We start from the raw sequence: 14,795 nt of genomic DNA, 5'->3' as shown, positions 1-14,795 counted from the left end.
TTTTGCCTCTGAAGCAACTGTTCACAAACACACAAACACTGTTCAACGTCACTTGGTTTCAGCTCACACAGGACCCAAGTTCCTTCTTTCTGAATCATGCCCATAGCCTTGAAATGTTTTGAAATGGCTTGCTGTGTCACTCCCACTAATCGTGCTAATTCTTCTCGAGTTTGACATGAGTCTTCACTCAGCAATGTCTCCAATTCTGCATCTTCGAAAACACTCTCTCTTCCACCACTACGCTGGTCTACGACATTAAAATCCCTGTTCTTGAAGCATTGAAACCACTCATTACATGCTCTTTCACTAATAGCATCCTTACCATACATACTACTATATCTACATCCACATTTATACTCCGCAAGCCACCCAACGGTGCATTCGATGAGATTCAGCTATTGTTTTCTTCATACTGAAACAAAACAGTAACACCTCCCGCAAATGACAAGAATTAGGCTCATAAACTGACATTTTCAATCAAGAACAGCTTTATGATGCATACACAAATTTACTAATGTTTGAATGAGGTTATGTTGACCGAGATCAAAGCTAACTGCCTGATGTCTGCGATCTGTTTCTTTCAACCGCTACTTACCGCTGTCACGACCTATCAGCAAACGGTGGAAGCAAAGTTGTACACCTCGTAATTAGGCAGTAAAGAAAATACATTAAAATCTGTTTACCTGAAACAAGAGAGCAGATTTACCACAACCATTCTCGGGCAGTTCCGTGGGACCATTTGCTGATATCTGAGAAGCAACACAACAAAATCAAACTATTAAAACTTGTCCAATAGCTCTACAGAATCTTTCCACATGAAACCACAAACAGTGTTTGTGGAGGACTGCAGTAAATCTGCAAACAATTTGTGTTTACACATTTTTATTAAAATATCCTTAAAATATGTTCAGTGCAAAAATCTATAAAGCAAATTACCTTCCACCCTGTTACTATATCATATACTATGACACAGCCAAGAGAGTGTGCCATTACAGAAACCTTGCCACCATTCTTTTCAAAGTATGGATTTCTTTGTGAAAACATGGAGTAAAGGCGGTTAAGCTCCTGTGTTAGACCCTGCTGAACCTGTGAAAACAAAATTATATGGCACTATTACGTATGTTCTGTATCATTTAAATTATTTAAAATAATTGTTTGATACCCACCTCATTTCCATAAAGTGGGCTAGTGTAATACATGATGTCCATCGCACTTGAGTTCAGCATCTGTCGTAAACCAACCAGTTTGTGTGGTGTGATTGAGTCCACAATGTCTGGAAATTGACAAATTTTCAGTGAAACGATAGGCATCTAAAAATACACTCCTGGAAATTGAAATAAGAACACCGTGAATTCATTGTCCCAGGAAGGGGAAACTTTATTGACACATTCCTGGGGTCAGATACATCACATGATCACACTGACAGAACCACAGGCACATAGACACAGGCAACAGAGCATGCACAATGTCGGCACTAGTACAGTGTATATCCACCTCTCGCAGCAATGCAGGCTGCTATTCTCCCATGGAGACGATCGTAGAGATGCTGGATGTAGTCCTGTGGAACGGCTTGCCATGCCATTTCCACCTGGCGCCTCAGTTGGACCAGCGTTCGTGCTGGACGTGCAGACCCGTGAGACGACGCTTCATCCAGTCCCAAACATGCTCAATGGGGGACAGATCTGGAGATCTTGCTGGCCAGGGTAGTTGACTTACACCTTCTAGAGCACGTTGGGTGGCATGGGATACATGCGGATGTGCATTGTCCTGTTGGAACAGTAAGTTCCCTTGCCGGTCTAGGAATGGTAGAACGATGGGTTCGATGACGGTTTGGATGTACCGTGCACTATTCAGTGTCCCCTCGACGATCACCAGTGGTGTACGGCCAGTGTAGGAGATCGCTCCCCACACCATGATGCCGGGTGTTGGCCCTGTGTGCCTCGGTCATATGCAGTCCTGATTGTGGCGCTCACCTGCACGGCGCCAAACACGCATACGACCATCATTGGCACCAAGGCAGAAGCGACTCTCATCGCTGAAGACGACACGTCTCCATTCGTCCCTCCATTCACGCCTGTCGCGACACCACTGGAGGCGGGCTGCACGATGTTGGGGCGTGAGCGGAAGACGGCCTAACGGTGTGCGGGACCGTAGCCCAGCTTCATGGAGACGGTTGCGAATGGTCCTCGCCGATACCCCAGGAGCAACAGTGTCCCTAATTTGCTGGGAAGTGGCGGTGCGGTCCCCTACGGCACTGCGTAGGATCCTACGGTCTTGGCGTGCATCCGTGCGTCGCTGCGGTCCGGTCCCAGGTCGACGGGCATGTGCACCTTCCGCCGACCACTGGTGACAACATCGATGTACTGTGGAGACCTCACGCCCCACGCGTTGAGCAATTTGGCGGTACGTCCACCCGGCCTCCCGCATGCCCACTACACACCCTCGCTCAAAGTCCGTCAACTGCACATACGGTTCACGTCCACGCTGTCGCGGCATGCTACCAGTGTTAAAGACTGCGATGGAGCTCCGTATGCCACGGCAAACTGGCTGACACTGACGGCGGCGGTGCACAAATGCTGCGCAGCTAGCGCCATTCGACGGCCAACACCGCGGTTCCTGGTGTCTCCGCTGTGCCGTGCGTGTGATCATTGCTTGTACAGCCCTCTCGCAGTGTCCGGAGCAAGTATGGTGGGTCTGACACACCGGTGTCAATGTGTTCTTTTTTCCATTTCCAGGAGTGTATTTGAAATACATTACTGAGAGAGGAATACTTTTAGCTCTACTGTGATGAAAACAGATGATGATAATTTCATCCAAACATCTGCTACAGGAGTCAGACTCTCATCATCAATATGTTCTATCTATGAAAGCTAAGAAGTTATGCTTGATACCATGGTAAAGAATTTTTAAAGTTACCTGAAAACATAATGTCGAGATAGAATAGATTTTTTTCGCATTTTTTTATTGTAAAATATTAGAGTATACTAAAACCACTATGGTGACTTCGTAAATGACCAACTAGCAAAGTTGAAGAGTTGAGAGAAATACAAAACGTTGCTGCATGCACCAATAGGAGGTGCTTTTGTTTATTGTGTTCAGCACACTGAGACACTGTAGATTTTAGTAAACTAACATCCCCCATTAAAACAATTATCACATAGTTTTCCACTTAGGACTACAACCATTTTGCTCTCTCATTACCATTTCTCTTTTAGTCCCATTGAACATCATGTATATCTCATCTGACATTTCACAGCCTGCTCATTCTTATCCTGTTTGTCTTTTTTAGTTCCTCTTGGAAATTTTGATCAGTTTTGTCGAAAATCAGTGATTATTCCCTCACAATTTCTTTGAATACCAAGGTTTCACCTTTGTGTCCACAAGGTATCGCTTTCCATCATGTAAAAGTATTCAACTTATGCGCTTTCTACGTGACAGTGTAATGTTGCATTATACCCATGACTACTGAAATGTTCCTATTTAAATCAATTTGATGTATTGGGTTTTTGCTCTCTAATTTGATGTTGCAAAATTTGAATCATATATGTCATATTTCATGAGACAGATTTTATACTGAGAATCACCCTAACTGAGCTAGAAAATTAAAATCATGACAGGCCTTCACAGCTATAGCTATCAGCAGCATTCTTGCAAAGTCCACACCCCATCGAAGTTCATCCTCATAGTTTGCTTAATTAATGCTCACAGGAGACAGTATAGAGCAAATAAATGGCTAGCCATAGCCTGGAGATTGTTTTTATAATTACTGTCACTTTGATGAATGTTTTACTCTGCAGTGGACTGTGTGCTGTTATGAAACCCCTTGACACATTAAAAATTGATGCCAGACCAGAAGTTAGATACAGATCCTTGTCTTGTGCACTTACATCTACGTCTATCTCCACAAGTTACTTCATGGAATGTGTTAGATGGTATCACTACCATTTTCCAACTTCTCTGTTATTTCGTGAATAGTACGTGGGAAGAATGACTGTCAATAAATTTCTGTATCAGTTCTAATTTCTCAATTTTTTTCGTTGGGGTCATTTTGCAAGATATATGTGAGAGAAAGTAATATGTTGCCCAACTCTTTTTTTTTTTTTTTTTTTTTTTTTTTTTTTTTTTTTTTTTTTTTTTTATGCAAACTCTTGGAATTTCAACAATAATTCACTCTGTGATACATCTCTCTTTTGCAGTGCCTGCCACTGCAGTTTGTGGAGCATCTCCATGACACTCTCACACTTTGATGGCGCTTTCTACTCTTTGTTGGATCTTCTCTAGTTCTTCTGTTAATCCTGCATGGTAAGGGTCCAAGACTGATGAACACTGCTCAATAATTGGTCAAACAAGTCTTCTGTAAGCCACCTCTTTCGTGGATAATTACTTTCCCTTAAGATTCTTCCAATAATCTCAGCCTGAGACCTCCTTCTCCTCCAGTTTATTTTATGCAGACATTCCACTTTAGGTCACTCTGGATGGTTAGCCCTGTGTATTTTATGGATGTTACTGTTTCCAGCGATTTTTGATCAATAGCATAATCAAACAGTAATGGATCCCTTCACCTATTTATTCATGAATGTTAAATTTATTTACATTTAGGGTCACCTGCCAGTCTCTGAATTGATCACTTATCCTCCTTAGTTCATTCTGCTTTTTTTCTATGGTCTTCTGGCATTGCATCCTTCCTATAAACAACATTATATAGAGTACATTCAGGACAGAACTCCAAGACATGTGTACAAGAAACATTTTTCTGTGTGCTGTATTTGACTGCATTTATAATATGATTTTAATGGGAAATATTTCAGTGCATTTCTCACCTCCTAAATAATTCATCAAGAACAGTACTTCCCAACTCAATCTTTTAATCTGTGACTATGATCTTATGAATGGAGTTACGTGGTTATGGCTTGCAACCCACTGTCTCCCCATCAGTTCTGTCAGCACACATTTTTAACCTATCGCAGAATCTCATACACTGAATACTTTGTCACAGAATAAAAGATTCAATCTAGATGCACTGGTGATGTTTTATTGTACACTTGTATGACTGGTGGTGCTTTTGAAAACGATACTGACACCGACCAACCATGAAGCGTAAATTAATTTTCACTACAGTACAGCCCTGTAGGAAAAAGATATTTCATTCAACAGGCTCCCATAGAATAATGCAAGAAATTGTGCGGCCCATATACGTTTCAAAGAAAATTACAATCATACCCTATTAGACACATTTTGAAATTATCTGATTATGTAAATTGAAGAATGAAAGAACCATTTTATCTGCATGACAAATAACATTACTCATTATAAACAGGCTGTAACAGTATTGTATGCAAAGTTTGTTTAGTATCTGGTTGGTTGGTTGGTTTAGAGGTGGGAGAAGGGACCAAACTACGAGGTCATCGGTCTCTTGGTCCTAATAATACAATGCCACAAGTGTGAGAATAAAACAGACGAAACATATAACACAAAACGGAAAGAACGGAAAAGCCACAAGAACGAAGGGAAGGCAACAAACACTAAAAGGAACAAAAGACGACAAGAAAACAACAGAGAGATGCTAGAAACAGAAGAGCGTAAAACATGAAAGCAGATTACAGTGGCGCCAACCACAAGAATAAAAAGGGAAAGCAGACAACTCTGCAACATATTAAAACCTCCACCCTAAAAGCACTAGGGTGGAGGGCACGGACGGACAAAGGACATGCGCTAAAACCTACACAGAAGTATAAAACCCACTCTCACAGATAAAACGTAAAACTAAAGCTGCTGTGGAGGCATTGTCGCCCAATACCAAAGGCAGGGCACTGGGAAAGTTAAAAGTCTGCTGCAGAGCGGCTAAAAGTGGGCAGTACAGCAAAAGGTGGATGACTGTCATTTGGGAGCCACAGTGACACTGAGGTGGGTCCTCACGACGGAGTAGGTAACCATGCGTTAGCCATGTATGGCCAATGTGGAGCCGGCAGTGGACCACTGATTCCCTGCGAGAGGTCTGCATGGAAGACTTCCACACATTCATAGTCTCCTTAATGTGCATGCTGTTATGCCATTTTGTCTCCCGAAGCCAGAAAACTCTGCGGTGTAAGACAGAACGCAAGTCAGCTTCGGAGGTGCCTATCTCCAGGAGCGGTTTCCGTGTCGCCTGTTTGGCCAGCCTGTCGGCAAGTTCGCTGCCAGGGATTCTGACGCGTCCTGGGGTCCACACAAACATCACAGAATGACGGGACTGTTCCAGGGCATAAATGGACTCCTGAATGGATGCTACCAGAGGGTTACGAAGGTAGCACTGGTCGATAGCTTGTAGCCTGCTCAATGAGTCAGTACACAGGAGAAATGACTTGCCAGGGCATGAGCGGATGTACTCAATAGCACGAGATATGGCCGCCAGCTCTGCAGTGAAAACACTGCAATCAACCGGCAAGGAGTGCTGCTCAATATGTCCTCCATGAACAAATGCAAAGCCTATGTAACCATCAGCCACTGAGCAGTCAGTGTAAACCACTTCAGAGCCCTGCAACATGTCAAGAATCAAGAGGAAGTGACAGCGGAGAGCGGCAGGGTTAACGGAGTCCTTAGGGCCATGCAAAAGGTTCAGACGAAGCTGCGGCCAAGGTGTACACCATGGAGACATATGTGAACGGACCACAAGTAGAGGTGGTAAAGGGAAGGACTCCAGTTCAGAGAGAAGGAACTGCATGCAAACTGCAATCATTAGCCCCGATCTGGGCTGCTGATGTGGGATATGGACTGCTGTGGGTGGGAAAAGGAGATGGTAATTCGGATGCTCAGTGGAACTATGAATGTGTGTTGCGTAACTGGGGAGAAGTTGCACACGTCCGATCTGCAGTGGAGGGACACCAGCCTCCACCAGTACATTGGTCACCGGACTCGTCCTAAAAGCTTCTGTCGCTAAACGAACCCCACAGTGGTGCACAGGGTCGAGTAAATGCAATGCTGAAGGCACTGCCGAACCATAAACCACACTCCCATAGTCAATTCAGCATTGGACAAGGGCTCTGTAGAGCTGCAGCAGTGTAGAGAGATCTGCACCCCCATTGGTGTTGCTCAGGCAATGGAGGGCATCGAGGTGCTGCCAGCCCTTCTGCTTAAGCAGCCGAAGATGAGGGAGTCAAGTCAATTGAGCATCGAAAACCAGTCCTAGGAACTGATATGTCTCCACTACAGCGAGTGGATCGTCATTAAGGTAAAGTGCAGGTTTTGGGTGAATGGTACAACACCGACAGAAGTGCACGACACATGACTTTGCGGCTTAAAACTGGAAGCCGTGGGCTAGAGCCCATGACTGCACCTTGTGGATGGTTCCCTGTAGATGTCGCTCAGCAACAACAGTACTGGAGCAGCAGTATGAAATGCAGAAGTCGTCTGCATACAGAGAAGGTGAGACAGAGGGCCCGACTGCTGCTGCTAGACCATTAATGGCCACTAAAAACAGAGAGACACTCAATAGTTCAGCATCTGTTCTGAGAACATATACACATCTGTTGCACTACGAAAAATGTCATAGTGGTCATGCATGTATGAAGAAGTCAATGGAAGATGAATAACAGCTGTTTGATATAACTGAGGAAGCAGCGAACTGTTTACTTGAAAACTGTAGCATTCTTGTTAACTTTGCTACATTAAATTTGGCTTCGGCATGTAAAAACAGTTTACAGTTTTTTGACAATCGTTAACTATTAATGCTGGTTCACTTTGCCAGTGTATTTTGTAACTCATTCCAACGTCCCTGGAGATTCTTCTTCATGGTGGAACCTATCGAAACTAATGAATATGCTAAATATCCTGTGGAACAAATGGAAGGAACAGTCATGGCTAAACTGACAATCAATCCAAATGTTCACATGTATCACATTCAAAGTATAAGGTGTAGTCAAACGAAAACTGAACACCTGCCCCAACAGGACCGAAGAATCATTCCACTCAAAAGTAAACACCACACGCATTAAGACATTTATTGCACTGGGAGACAAGACAATCAATTCGTGATTTTTAGAGAGTGGTCAGCTTCTGATAGATTTACAACTGTGTCCATTCTTGCACTTCCTCATCCGACTGAAACCAACAACATGCATGTCTTTCTACAGGTCACCAACAATGTGAATCACACAGAAAGTGATCTGGGCTGTATGAAGGATGGATCAGCGCATTTCCCAGAAGAAGAGTGGTCAGCTTCTGATAGATTTACAACTGCGTCCATTCTTGCACTTCCTCATCCGACTGAAACCAACAACATGCATGTCTTTCTACAGGTCACCAACAATGTGAATCACACAGAAAGTGATCTGGGCTGTACGAAGGATGGATCAGCATTTCCCAAGCAAATCATTGAAGTGTAGCCTTCATCCAAATGGCAGAGTGGGGATTGGCATTACCATGTAATAGGATGATTCCATCCAACAGCATGCCTGGGAATTTTGACTTATGGGACAGGTCACAATTTCTGCAAAGTGTCTTCATACCACTGCACATTGATTGTGGTTCAACATTTGAGGAACTCAATGAGCAGAGGGTCCCTGCAGTTGCAGGAGGTCATCATGGCCTTACGGGAACTTGCGTGAAAAACTCTGGATTTATTTTGCAGGGGAGATGTGGAATGTTTCTACTGTTGGCTTTAGGATTTGCCCTCAGGCTGTCAGAATGCTATTGGACAGAATCATCTGTTGCACTATAACAACTGATCACACACTGCCAATTGGATGAAGGCTAGCGATTTGGTTGGGAAAAACTGCAACATCCTCCATACAGCCTGGATCTTTCACCATGTGACTAACACATTTTTGGCAACCTGAACAAAAACCTGTGTGGATGTCTGTTTCAGTCAGAAGAGGAAGTGCAACAGAGGCTGTGGTTGTGGAGCCGCCTGCGGCTGACCGCATTCTGCGAAACAGGAACTGATCATCTCATCTCTCAATGGTCTTAATGCGTGTGGTGATTACTTTTGAATGTAAGCATTATATTATTCTTTGTGGTGGATGTTTGATTTTCATTTGACTGCCCCTCAAGTAACGAACCATTCTTGTGTATTCAAGGGATTATAAAAATTCTTCGTCAACTTTAAATCACAAATCAAACAATGGAAAATTTAGGATGGGACACTGGCTGGCCTCAGCAGCCAGAGACAGTGGACACGTGTGTGTGTGTGTGTGTGTGTGTGTGTGTGTGTGGTCTAATTCAGAAGAAGGCCTTTTGGACAAAAGCTTACTTGTTTAGCAGTCTTTTTCTTGCACCTGTCTGTGACTCAATTTGATATTTCAATGTTGTAACTCAACAGTAGGTCAGCTACGCCAAAATAAATCTATGAAGTATTCCTCAATCAGAAAACAGGTATACCAGATGGGAAACAATGCCCACTGAGATGTTGACACCTGAATATGTGTTGCAGGTGCATTCACTGACATGACATTTTGTTCCAGCACACCCCTCTTTCATTGTTTGATTAAATAATGTGGTATTACTAGAAGTTGTTTGTATAAAATTAGATTATCATCATCTTGTTTGTCATTGAAATGTTCTTCGTCTATTTCCAATGACTTTTGTCCTTGAGCACATCATGGGACAGACCTGCATCTAGAAGGTTCATAAGACTAGGGTACCGCATTATGCAATACGTGGATAACAACATTTGACTTTTCTTGCACTATTTTATCAGTGTTCTTTTCTTGGGATATCATGACATAGGCTTAGGAGGAGTATGCATCTCAGCTCACTTTTCAAAGGGACCAATGCACTAGAATATCAGGTGGTCTCAAATGTGATGTTGCTAAAAAGATAGGATAATGGTCACTGCAGCAATGATAACTGTGGATTTGTCATTGTAGCATATACACAAGACCAGGACTGCAAAGCATGAAGTCCATTAGAGAAATATGTCATGGGTGGCACAAAGACCTTTATTTGTTTATTTATTTTGACAATTCTGCTGCCAGACCAAAATATGATTGCTGAAAGCATTTCATTTGCTTTCCTTCCTTCAAATATGAAAACAAACTTCAGTCCATAGATCAACAAATCATAAAAACAGCAGTACAGTTTTATCCCAGGAGCTGTTCAGTGATACCAACAACAAATCAATATCTCAGAGTCTACAGCAGGCTGTTCCAGCTCGTCGGCTCCGCTGTGAGCCGTGGAGCACTCCCTGCTCCAGGGAGCCGTGTTGCTCGCTGTGACAATTCAAGTGGGCCGGCACGCCAGCACGTGGCACGGCTGGCTGAGGCAGGCGGCAAGGCAAGCATTTTGATGTGCCAGCTGCGCCTTACAACATCGACAACCTCATACTCTTAGCTGCTAAGACGTGGTGACATGCTACACCAGGAAATACGATGTTCAGGAAATAAATAAGAAACAACTGTTTCACAAGAAATTGCATACTAAATTTATTGGGCCTCTGTAGCTTGACATTTTCTTTTCATTACAAGATCGGAAATATCAGGTGTCAAAGTGATCGCAGCATTAATGTGGAGGATGGCCTTCATTGTTGCATCCTGAAGAAACGATCGTTCCTTACTTTTTACTCTTTTCGTTGCTGTGAAAAGCTGCTCACAACAATACGTAGATCCAAACATGCACATGATCTGAGCGGCATTGTTGTGAAGCTTGGGAAATGTTTTTTGTTGTAATAAACGATACTATTGAGACAAATCAAACGTGTTGTAGTACCTCTCTTTCAACAAAGTTGTATTTTGCAAACAAATAATCACCAATTGAAGTGACAATGACAAGTCATCGGGGGAAACTGAAAAAGGAGTGCTGAACACCTTAAGTTCCATTTCCAAACTAGTGAGGTCTCGGAATCGTGTTTCAAATGACATGATGAGCTGCTTTAAGTTTGCTTGGTAATCGCCAAAATTTGTACCTTCAGGTAGTTTTAAAGAAGCAAGACGATTGGAGAACGTTAAATGTCCACTACTCATCTGCCTTTCAAATAAACGTAACTTTTCTATGAACGCTTTGATCTGGTCGTGCATGTCAATGATTAACTGCCCTTTGCCCTGCAATGAAAAATTTAAATTATTCAGATGCATAGTTATGTCAGCTAGGAACGCCAGGTCTGATATCCATTTTATATCTTTCAGACAACGCATTTCTTCCCCTTTCATTTTGAGAAAAAGGGATATTTCCTCAAGAAGGGCAAAGAAAACATCAGGAACCTTTCCCCGACTCAGCCAACAAACTGTACTGTGGTAAGGTATATCCCCATACTCCGCTTCCATATCTTTCAGGAATCCTTTGAATTGGTGAAGATTCATACCGTGACGCCGCACAAAGTTCACACACTTCATGACATCTTTCATTATGCCACCTAGCTCTACTGTTTCAGCACACAGTGACTCTTGGTGAATAAAACAATGAAGAGTCAAAATGTATTTCCCGAATTCGTCCCCGAGTTTATTTTTCAAACGAGAAGAAAAACCTTGGTGATGCCCGATCATTTGTGGTGCACCACCTGTCGCTACAGAATGGAGCTTATCCCACGGCAAATTCATATTGTCCACTGATTCACAAACAGCTTCAAAAATGTCACTTCCTGTTGCGGTGTAATCGAGTGGTACCACATCCAAGAGTTCTTCAGTTACTTGCAGCTCCATGTCAACACCACGCACAAAGACTGCAAGCTGAGCACAGTCTGATATGTCGGTGCTTTCGTCAAGCGCTAGCGAAAATGCAACAAAGCTTTCCGCCATTTTCCTGAGCTGTGTGTCTAAATCTGCTGCCATGTCCAGGATTTGACGAGACATTGTTTGCATTGACAGGCAAACCCTTTCAATTGCCTGCACCTCCCTTGGAAACAAACATTCTGCAACTGCTACCATGCACGATTTTACGAGTGGTCCCACCGAAAATGGCTTGCCACTCATCGCAATGATGTGAGCGACCCTGTAGCTTGCTCGAATTGCAGATTCAGTAGTGTTTTCTCCACTCTCATTCACCTGAAAATTATAAACGCATTACAGAACACGAACTATGTTGCACGTTTTGACACCCTCCGTATTACGAAACTGTTTTTAAACTTACGTCTCCTGCAATGTCGTTCATAAGCCTGGCTACCAGTTCTCTGCATACAACGCCTTCTACCTCATCGTAGTGTGCTGCGTTAAGACGAGTATAATGTCTTTGTATATTGTACCTCTTCACAGAATTAAATACTTTATGACATACAAGACACTGCAGATGACCATCCCTCTCAATGAATAGAAAGGTATCCTCCAATAGAGGTACAGGGCTTCCGCAGCTAGTCATAGCTGTCATTGAACACAGATTATTGCATCAGTTGAGGCTGCATGCGGCCAGGGGGCAGTGAGTTCGCTTTCCCCCTCCATGCGGGCTCCGAGCTGCCGCAGTGAGCGCTCCGGCTCCCTGGAGCTTGGTTGGAACAGCCTGGTCTACAGAGCCACTACACTCATGGAAACCTCATGGAGGTCTTCTGTAATAAACAACACTAATTAGGCACATTTTTGTCATAGATATCTCTAGGAGTAAAAGTAAATGTTAATGGCCCTGGTTGGTAAGCAGCCTACAGAAAAGATTTGCAAGGTGTACTTCAAAATTTTATTTCAGTTTGTGATAATGTTATGACATCTTAGGTTCTGAAAACACATCTATTTAAAAGATTATATTGCAGAAAACGATTGTGTTAAAGATGCAGCAGAACTGCAATGTGAATCAGAGAATTTTCCTTCGAACATTATGTGCTGGATCTGACTGGTCAGATATGCAGGGAAGTCCTTGCAGGAAGGACTGATTGCCTCAACTGTAATCTTAAAAACAGAAATCTCTGCGTGTATATGACACTGCAAGATTGTTGTTGTTGTTGTGGTCTTCAGTCCTGAGACTGGTTTGATGCAGCTCTCCATGCTACTCTATCCTGTGCAAGCTTCATCATCTCCCAGTACTTACTGCTACCTACATCCTTCTGAATCTGCTTAATGTATTAATCTCTTGGTCTCCCTATACGGTTTTTACCCTCCACGCTGCCCTCCAATGCTAAATTTGTGATCCCTTGATGCCTCAGAATATGTCCTACCAACCGGTCCCTTCTTCTTGTCAATTTGTGCCACAAACTCCTCTTCTCCCCTATTCTATTCAATACCTCCTCATTAGTAACATGATCTACCCATCTAATCTTCAGCATTTTTCTGTAGTACCACATTTCGAAAGCTTCTATTCTCTTCCTGTCCAAACTATTTATCGTCCAAATTTCACTTCCATACATGGCTACACTCCATACACTTAAATCTATACTCTATGTTAACAAATTCCTCTTCTTCAGAAACGCTTTCCTTGCCATTGCCAGTCTACATTTTATATCCTTTCTACTTCGACCATCATCAGTTATTTTGCTCCCCAAATAGCAAAACTCATTTACTACTTTAAGCATCCCATTTCCTAATCTAATTCTCTCAGCATCACCCGACTTAATTCGACTGCATTCCATGAACCTCGTTTTGCTTTTGCTGATGTTCATCTTGTATCCTGTAATTTACTGTAATTCACAATAAAATCAGGACAGAATTAAGCTGCTTTTGAACACACACTGCATAACTACCAGCAGATTTGTTCTGTATATACTACAGGTTACTACAAGATTATGCAGCAGAAACTTTATTCGGGTTTTATGTGTGTAATTTATAGTCAACCAAAATTTATTTTGTGTTTTGTTGCTGGAATTAATCAATGTTGGTTCTAACAGTGCATATATTTATTTTTATAATGCCCCAAATGATTTATGTAGCTGCATATTTAAATTATTTGTTACAAAGCTGCCACTATGATGTCTAAAATTACTTCTCACTTAAAAACATCTTCTTGTTTAATGCCTGCTTTATCTGTGGATTCTTGAAGAGTCTTAATGGGGATTTACTGTAATTCACTATCACAGTGACATTCTTTTTAGTATGAACGAGTGTCAAATGTCTCCAACAATGTTAGGAGTAAAGGTAATTCTAACAGTATTTCCTCCCCTATCACAATAAGTTACATAATGTCTAAATTAACTCTAAACAGATTTAATCTTAGCACAACAAAAACATTTAATACTGATGCTTACCACCATCAAGCTTCAGAGAGGATCGCCATTCTACAGGGAAAAATTCTGCACGGCATTTAGAGTTGTTGAAATACTTTTCTTTGATCCAATCAACACAGCCACGAAACCTGCACATCAGGTAAAGTATAGACAATACCAATATTACATAATTATACTGATCTATAACATTAAGGAATAAGTTATCTTTTCTGAGAAGTCTGAAATCAATACGTTAATTTATTTTGGCAGTTTGAGATCACACACAAATCTGTAAATATGATGGCAAGGTATTCACTTACGTTGATGTATTTCGTATAATGCGACCAGTGTCCATCTTTTGTCCAATTCCATGAATGACAAAAACAAGGTGGCTTATATCACTTGGTCGATCAGACTCCGTGGCAAGACTCTTATATCCTCGGTATAGACGATATCCTGTAGCTGCATAAGTATCAATGTAAATAAAAATACTCAAATGTTAATACAATTATTTCAGTTGTGGAGGAGCCCCCTCCCTCCATCTCACACACACACACACACACACACACACACACACACACACACACACACAGAGAGAGAGAGAGAGAGAGAGAGAGAGAGAGAGAGAGAGAGGGGGGGGGGGGGGGGGGGGGAAAGAGAGAGAGAGAGAGAGAGATATTTGTACTTATAGTTTAAGACAAAAGATGAAGAGATGGCCAAGGGGACATTGTCTAAGAACTTGTAGCTCAGCAACGGAAACAAGTTCATA

General features: G+C 42.4%; 1 protein-coding gene across 1 annotated transcript in view; it reads right to left on the bottom strand.

The window, feature by feature from the left end:
- Window positions 1-14,795, bottom strand: part of LOC124545240 (phospholipase DDHD1-like) — a 190,258-nt gene that overhangs the window by 77,296 nt on the left and 98,167 nt on the right. The window contains exons 4-8 of the mRNA XM_047124112.1: window positions 14,347-14,488; window positions 14,069-14,175; window positions 1,167-1,273; window positions 937-1,086; window positions 684-749 (exon numbers count right to left, since the gene is read on the bottom strand). Coding sequence (XP_046980068.1) covers window positions 684-749; window positions 937-1,086; window positions 1,167-1,273; window positions 14,069-14,175; window positions 14,347-14,488 — 572 coding nt within the window. The remainder of the gene's footprint in view (window positions 1-683; window positions 750-936; window positions 1,087-1,166; window positions 1,274-14,068; window positions 14,176-14,346; window positions 14,489-14,795) is intronic.

This window comes from Schistocerca americana, chromosome 8 (genome assembly GCF_021461395.2).
Source record: "Schistocerca americana isolate TAMUIC-IGC-003095 chromosome 8, iqSchAmer2.1, whole genome shotgun sequence".
Classification (NCBI taxonomy): domain Eukaryota; kingdom Metazoa; phylum Arthropoda; class Insecta; order Orthoptera; family Acrididae; genus Schistocerca; species Schistocerca americana.
The sequence above is the reverse complement of the archived record's forward strand: the minus strand, read 5'-3'. Positions and strand labels throughout refer to the sequence as shown.